The following is an 8,600-nucleotide window of genomic DNA, read 5'->3' as shown; positions in this document are numbered from 1 at the left end:
GGCCCTTGGAGTCCTTTCCTTTTATTCTATTATCAGCTTGATATCCGAACAGTATTGTATTTCAATTTTTGAGATATTCTATGTATTCTGCTAGAGTTCGTGACTCTGTATTACCTAGTCTTGGGAGTTGTAGTGATTTTTGTCACATAGGCTTATTTTACATTTATTTTGGTATTTATATAAATCTCTGATTTAAAATATCATGGTTAAATTGGCTTAATTCTTGTGAGTAATCAGCTTACCTAGTCTTAGAGACTAGGTGTAATCACGATGCCTAAGGCGGAATTTTGGGTTGTGACATTGTTGATGTTGGTATCACAATCTTGATTTACTCTTTGCTCAATGAATTCATCGTCCGCAAGGCTAACTGATGATTACTAACTATTCCTATTTGATAAACTCGTCTTTGTCTTATAATATATTTTCTTGGAATTAGTATCAAACTAGACAACCATTTTTATTCTAGTAACAACTCCTTGACGCACAAAAGTCATATACTTTTCTTTTTATTCTATCTCAAAAGAACGTTATAGTTCCTTATTTAGAAACAATTTAACTTTATATTTATCATTTTACCCTAAACAACATGACTTATAGCTATACAAATATTGAATTCGTTACGTTATTGTTGTTTCCGTAATCGATATACGTTGGTATCCCAATCCTTAGCTACTAATAATATTTACAAATACAAGTAGTTTTATAGAAGTTACTCCATTTTTATTACTTTTTGCTCAATGAATTCATTGTCCGCATTGCTCAATGAATTCATTAACGGACAAATGTGATATACTTTTCTTTTTATTTTATCTCAAAAAGAACGTCATGGTACTTTCTTATTTAGAAACAATTTAACTTTAAATTTGTCATTTTATCCTTAATAAAATGATTTATAACTATACAAATTTTTATAGCTTATTTTTAGACTACAAATTATAAAAAAATTCTTTATTTTAAGATTTCGTGGCCAGTCAGATCTGCCACATATTTTGGATCGAAGAAGTAATTAACAAAAAGGGAGCACTATGGTAGTATATTACTGCATAGTAATCGTACAACAAAGAGGGAGTCTCACGACCTCAGGTTTATTACATAAACGTTCCCTCAAGAAAACTAATACTCAACATATCTAATAGAAGCAACATATCATGGCCATCTCCTTGGCATTATTCCTGACACCGTGTTGCTCATTAATAACTGATTCTGCAACAAAAAACATAAAAATAGAAGTCATAAAAAAGAAAAAAAGATCAGCACCTTTCCTCAGACAACCGTCGCGCTAGCTATTAATATATACAAGTATACAGTCAATTAAAAGAAGAGTTCGTATATGAAGCATTTTCACGGTAACTTTTTCACTAAAATTCAGTTTCCTTATTTTTCTACCCTTTTTATTTTCTTCACATGCTTTACAATTTCATATAGCAAACGATAGGGGTAGTTTAGACCTTTTTTTAAAAAAAAAATTATAAAGGACTTAACTTATAAATATTTATAGCATAACAAACTTTTATAAAGTCAAGTTACCCATAATTATAATTAAGAAGGTTTACGTAACTTGTAGTAATTGCTTTTAATAAATTGATGGTCTAAATATTTTTTTATAGTTTCAGTGCATAGAACTTACGCATCACAATTGATGGCCAATTGTAACTAAGAAGTTTACTTAACTTGTAAAAATTACTTTCTAATAAATTGATAGTCCAAATATCTTTTATATCGTCAGTACGTAGAACTTACGAATCGCAATTGATAGTCTTGGAGACGGGAACGTCCATGGCGACACCACACTTAGAAGCAAGAGCCTGAACAGCATCATCTTTAAGGTTTGTGTAACGGTTGGCTGCTGCCTTAACACAGTTACAAGCTGTCCTTCTATCATCTGTGGTTGCGGCCATTCCTTTCAAGTTTTTCACCCCACTGCAGCAAGCTGCTCCTGGCTCACCACCTTGTAAAAGATCGATAATCATAAAATAAAATGAAGAATTTAATTGAGGCTTTTAGATAGAGTGGAGAAAAGAAAAAAGATTCAGAAAATGATTAAACAAAATTCACCGGCTTATATATATCTTAAAAAACATAACATGAGCTACTGTCAAATAAAATAAGAGTTTATTTATTTTTATTTTGTAAAGTTCTCGGGTCATGTTTGTTATGAAAAGTTACAATGTTATTGCATAGAATTTAATCAGGTAATACTTGACTAGGTACAACAATTAAAAAAGAAAGAAGAAAGACTTTTAGAGCTTATAATGGAAATATGTCATGACATTTGCATGTATAAGAATATCATTAAAGGTAAAATACAAAAATTGAACTTAAAATTTTTGAAGTGGAGCCTTGTGACTAGGAGGTCACGAGTTCGAGCCGTGAAAACAACATCTTGCAATAATGTAGGATAAGACTGCGTACATTAGACCCTTGTCGTCTGGCCCTTCCAGAACCCCGCGCATAGCGGGAGCTTAGTGCACCGGGCTGCCCTTAAACTTAAAAGTTTCCCAATATTATAGAAAAAGTGTCCTTTTTATTTAACAAAATAGAGAGTGTCGTTGCATAAATGGAACAAAAGTGGTATATGTGTTAATGCACATAATAATTTAAACAAAAGTCGTCAGGATGTTGCAAAATTAGTTATAGTATTTTGGTTTTTTCTTTGATTCAATACGCCATATGGTGTGCCTAATTTAGCAAAGATGACGAATTATTAGCAGCTGACTGTGGTCCCTTCTTGTTGCTCGTACGCGACAGCACATTTCTTCAGAACTCACGTTTCATGCATGGATAGAGTAAGTAACAGAGAGTTGTGATATGATCAATGGGTAGATCTTTTCACCCTTAATCATAGGTCTCGCTTTCGAGCGCTTGGAATAAAAAGAATCATGATAGGGAGCTCTTCACCCTTAAAAAACCTTAATTATGTAGCGTATATTCAAATTAATTGAGGCTCCAACAAAATAAATGTCGAATACCAAATAGAAAAAGAAAAAAGAAAAGAAAGGGCTCTTGATAATTAAGATGCAGGCTGAAGAGCTTACGATTTGTTTGACAATTTACTACCACCAGTCGGTTTTTCGGAATTAGCAAATTGACTGCAAGAGAAAAGACCATTAGATAGGGAAGTTAGAGTATGATTTGAAAAACAATTATCGCCGTCAATCACTAAAAGTCCCCATTGTTAAGAGTATACAATGAGTTTAAAATTTAGGGTGTGTTTGGTGAGAAGGAAAATATTTTCTTAGATATTGAGGAGAAGAGTGGCACGTGACAGCCACGTGAATTGATGTAGTTAGCTGCAGATTAATTATAACTAATTTTATGATAGATAGTTAGAGGAGTTAATAGTGGAGGTTAAGTAGTCATTACAGCTGTCATATGCAGCATATGTATATATAACGTGTATACATTGTATTGAGTTTTAGTTAGTGGAACACACAATCATTTTTCCCTGCTCATATGCTCTTCAATGTGTTCTTCACTCTAGAACATTTCTGCCCTTCTTCTTCCTTCAGCTCCAATTGATCTGATCCTCGTGTTTCATCATGGTATCAGAGCCCAGGGGCTGAACATTCAATCATTGCGGTGGATAATCTCTGCTTTATGCAGAATCATTTTGTGTTGCTGATTGTTCGAATTTTCAATCAGTTGACCTAAATTCTGTTTTTTGTTTTGCGATTTGCAAATCTGTAATTCCTTGAATCTGACAGTAGAATATACTGAATCTATCAACAATGCCAAATGGAGAAGAAACTTTAACTGGAACAAACACAGGCACAACAAAGAACATCGATCATCATCATCCATTATATTTGCAGCCATGCGACACTCCAGGTAGTTCCTTGATCTCTATTCAACTAACTGGATCTGAAAACTATGCATTGTGGAGTAGATCCATGAAGATAGGTTTAATTGGTAAAAGTAAGCTAGGATTTGTTGATGGATGATGTACTAAGGATAAGTTTGATCGATCCTTGCATGAACTTTGGGAGAAGTGTAATGCGATAGTTTTGTCATGGGTTATGAATGCTGTGAGCACAGAATTACTTAGTGGAATTGTGTACAAATCTAGTGCACATAAGGTCTGGACTGATCTAAAGGATAAGTATGATAAGGTAGATGGATCTCGCATTTTCTTTCTGCACAAGGAGATTGCAACCTTATCGTAGGCCATTTCCTCAGTCTCTGCATATTTCTCAAAGCTGACAGATCTCTGGGAGGAATATGATGCCTTAATGCCTTGTCCTGGTTGTGAATGCCCAGAATCTAAGAGCTACTTTGAACATTTTGAGTATCAAAGACTGCTGCAGTTTCTCATGGGACTAAATGAGACATACAGCCAACCGAGGAGTCAGATATTGATGACGAGCCCTGTTCCTTCAGTTAACAAAGCATACTCCATGATAGTCTCTGAAGAAAGCCAAAGAGCTTTGGGAAGGTTCTCTCAGTCTGTTGATATTGGGGATGGAACAACTCTATTTACCAATAAAGGCATGAATTCAGGAAACAATTACAAGCCTAGAAGAGGAAATCTATTCTGTGACTATTGCAATTATAAAGGACATACAAGAGATACTTGCTTCAAGTTACATGGCTATCCAGCTGACTTCAAGATGAGAAAGAAGACAATAGGTTTTCTTCAAAGACCTATGGCCAATGCAACTATACAGGAGGATCAACAATCTATGACAAAGCAGAGGACCATTACAAATTCACAGGAAGCACAACTGGTAATCAATACACCTGCAGCAAATGCAGCACATGGAGGAAGGCCAATCATGTTTACTCAGGAGCAGTATGACCAAATACTAAAGCTGATCAATACAGGAACATGAACAGGAACAGATGCTAATGCAAGCTTTGCAGGTACATCTAAGACCTCTATTGCAAATGAAAGGGTTAAGGATGAGAATTGGATAGTAGACTCTGGTGCAACCAACCACATGGTTCACACCAAAGAACTACTTGACAAGATAAACACAGATATCCTAGGAAATGCACCTAAGGTATATTTACCTGATGGAACTTCACTTGGTGTTGAATGTACTGGAGAAAGTAGAATTGGTGAAAACAGTGTTGTTAAAAATGTTCTATATGTTCCAAACTTCAAATATAATCTCTTATTTGTTTCCAAGCTCACAAGGGATTTAAGATATTTTATTTCTTTTTATCCTGACTTCTGGATAATGCAGGACCTTCACAGTGGGAAGGTGAAGGGGATTGGTAAGGAACTAGAAGGTTTGTACAATTTGCAGCATCAGAAACTTGAATCCAAAGCTGCAAATGTGCATATTCAGAAACCTACTGAACAGGAGGAGGACATAAAGGTGTGGCATGGAAGACTTGGACATGCTCCAGATAGAGTAGTAAGATAAATTCCAAACATAAAGTTCAAAGTTGACAATGATGAAATAAAGGAGTGCACAATCTGCCCTTTGGCCAGACAAAGCAGATTGCCATTCCCTAAGAGTACAAGTAGATCAGACAAACCATTTCAATTGATCCGTGTAGATGTTTGGGGTCCATATAGAATAAAAACTCATAGTGGACATAGATTTTTTCTTACTATAGTAGATGATTGTAGCAGAATGACATGGATTTACTTACTAAGGCTCAAAAGTGATGTGGTTGTATGCTTAAGACAATTTTTAGCCATAATAAAGACTCAATTTGCTGTGACTGTGCAAGTTATAAGAAGTGATAATGGATCTGAATTTTTCAACTCTGAATGTCACAGTTTATTTCAATCCTATGGATGATTTATCAGAGTTCATGTGTTCACACTCCACAGCAAAATGGGATAGTGGAAAGAAAACAAAGGCACATACTTGAAGTGGCTAGGGCCATTAGATTGCAAGGTTATTTGCCTCTCTAATTCTGGGGAGAATGTGTGCAGGCAGCCATTTATGTCATAAATAGACTGCCTCTATCAGTGTTATCAGGAAAATCATCTTTTGAGATGTTATATGGAAGAGTACCATCTTTAAAACACATGAGAACTATAGGGTGTTTATGCTTTGCTAAGGCTGTGGGAGAAAAGGATAAATTTGCAGCAAGATCTATTGGTGTTGTGTTGATGGGATATTCATCATCCCAGAAGGGATACAAACTATACAATATTTTGACTAACTCTTTCTTTGTAAGCAAGGATGTCAAGTTTATGGAGCACATTTTTCCATTTCAACTACTTAAGGAAGGGAAGCTGCAACTTTTCCCTAATAGTGTACTGTATCATCCAGTTACTACTGATGCTATTCCTATGCAGATTGACACTCAAGATGCTGATGCTTCTTCTCCAGCAATGCCACCTAATGCAGACAATCACATTTTTGATACACAACCCTCACCACCATCTCCTACATTCTCTGAGGACATTACAGCACAGCAGCCATCTTCTCCAGAACAGGATGTACCTGTTTCTGTGGGTCCTTCTTTAAGGAAGTCAGCCAGAACAACTAAAGAACCTGTGTGGCTACAAGATTATATCTGCAATTGTTCTCTGACAAAGCCAGAAGGAGAACAGTCTTGCAATATCCAATGCATAATTACTTAACTCATGCAGGTTTTTCAGTCAAACATCAGTCCTACTTGTCCAAGATTACCAGTATTAGAGAGCCTTTGTCTTATGAAGAGGCTGCATCAGACCCTAAATGGCTTGATGCTATGCAGAAGGAGTTGAATGCACTCAAGGACAATAGTACCTGGACTATGGTAGATTTGCCTGCAGGGAAGACCCCTATTGGGTGTAAGTGGGTGTTCAAGATAAAGTATAAAGCCAATGGAGAGGTTAAAAGATACAAGGCACGTCTAGTAGCCAAGGGTTACAATCAGATTGAAGGCTTAGACTATCAGGAAACCTTCTCTCATGTAGTCAAGATGGTGACAGTCAGGGTAGTTATAGCTTTGGCTGCAGCCAACAACTGGAATTTGCATCAAATGGATGTATATAATGCATTTCTCCAAGGAGATCTTACTGAAGAAGTATATATGTGTCCACCCCAGGGATTTCCCAGCCAGGGGGAGAAGGTGTGTAGGCTGCACAAATCCCTATATGGGTTAAAACAGGCTTCAAGACAATGGAACCTCAAATTAACTAATGCATTGCTAAATTCTGGTTTTGTACAGAGTCACTTTGACTATTCTTTGTTCACAAAGAAGCAAGGAACAAAATTAGTCATAATCTTGGTATATGTAGATGACCTCCTTATCACTGAGAATGATCAAGACTTGATTTCTGAGGCAAAGACCATGCTACAAGGTAACTTCAGAATCAAGGACCTAGGGGAGTTGAAGTTCTTCCTTGGGATTGAATTAGCAAGATCAAAGGAAGGAATATTGATGAACCAAAGAAAATTTGCAATAGAATTGATCACAGACCTTGGGTTGGCAGGCTCAAAACCTGTGGCTACACCAATGGAATGCAACCAGAGATTTACTACTGTAGAATATGATCAGCATTTGAACTTGAGAGATGATGAAGAGCTGATGGACCCAGGGCCATATCAGAGACTAGTGGGAAAATTATTGTACCTTACCATGACCAGGCCAGATATATGTTATGCAGTCCATGTATTGAGCCAGTTCATGCACTGTCCGAAGAAATCTCACATGGAAGCTGCTATAAGGGTTGTGAGATATAATAAAGGAGCACCAGGGTTGGGGCTGCTGATGAGTTCCACATAGTCCTCTAAATTGACAGCATTTTGTGATGCTGATTGGGCATCATGTCCTGTCACCAGGAGATCAGTGACAGGATATGTGATGAAATTGGGACATTCTTTAGTGTCGTGGAAGTCCAAGAAGCAGTGCACAATCTCAAGAAGTTCTGCAGAGGCAGAATACAGAAGCATGGCAGCAGGAATTGCAGAAATATCATGGTTGACAGGACTTTGCAAAGAGCTGGGGGCTGAAGTTGAGTTGCCAGTGGAATTGCATTGTGACAGTAAGGCAGCAATTCAAATTGCTGCAAATCTCATATTTCACGAACGTACAAAGCACATAGACATAGACTTGCACTTCATTAGAGAAAGGATTCAACAACGGATTGTTAAAACCAAGTTTGTGATGTCTAAAGACCAGGAAGTAGATCTATTCACCAAGGCACTTGGAAAACCACAACATGAGTACTTGATGAACAAGCTAGGAGTGCTCAACCTATTTGCACCACCTAGCTTGAGGGGGAGTATTGAGGAGAAGAGTGGCACGTGACAGCCACGTGAATTGATGTAGTTAGCTGCAGATTAGTTATAACTAATTTTATGATAGATAGTTAGAGGAGTTAATAGTGGAGGTTAAGTAGTCATTACAGCTGTCATATGCAGCATATGTATATATAACGTGTATACATTGTATTGAGTTTTAGTTAGTGGAATACACAATCATTTTTCCTTGCTCATATGCTCTTCGATGTGTTCTTCACTCTAGAACATTCCTGCCCTTCTTCTTCCTTCAGCTCCAATTGATCTGATCCTCGTGTTTCATCATATTTTCATGGAAAATGAGTGTGATTTTATCACTTATTTTCCTCTGTTTGGTTGGTGAGTGGAAAACATTGTCCAGAAAATATTTTCTAGTGTTTGGTTAGAGAGTAAAAAATATTATTTTAG

General features: G+C 36.7%; 1 protein-coding gene across 1 annotated transcript; it reads right to left on the bottom strand.

The window, feature by feature from the left end:
• On the bottom strand, nt 1,004-1,993 carry LOC109230473 (non-specific lipid-transfer protein A-like). The gene is made up of 2 exons (XM_019395966.1): nt 1,741-1,993; nt 1,004-1,203 (listed from the first exon to the last, which is right to left on the bottom strand). Exons 1-2 carry the CDS (start codon nt 1,968-1,970, stop codon nt 1,191-1,193), a joined length of 243 nt encoding a protein of 80 aa, XP_019251511.1. The 5' UTR covers nt 1,971-1,993; the 3' UTR covers nt 1,004-1,190.

This window comes from Nicotiana attenuata, chromosome 7 (assembly GCF_001879085.1).
Source record: "Nicotiana attenuata strain UT chromosome 7, NIATTr2, whole genome shotgun sequence".
In the NCBI taxonomy this organism is placed as follows: Eukaryota; Viridiplantae; Streptophyta; class Magnoliopsida; order Solanales; family Solanaceae; genus Nicotiana; species Nicotiana attenuata.
Note: the sequence above shows the minus strand (reverse complement) of the source record. Positions and strands in the feature narration are given on the sequence as shown.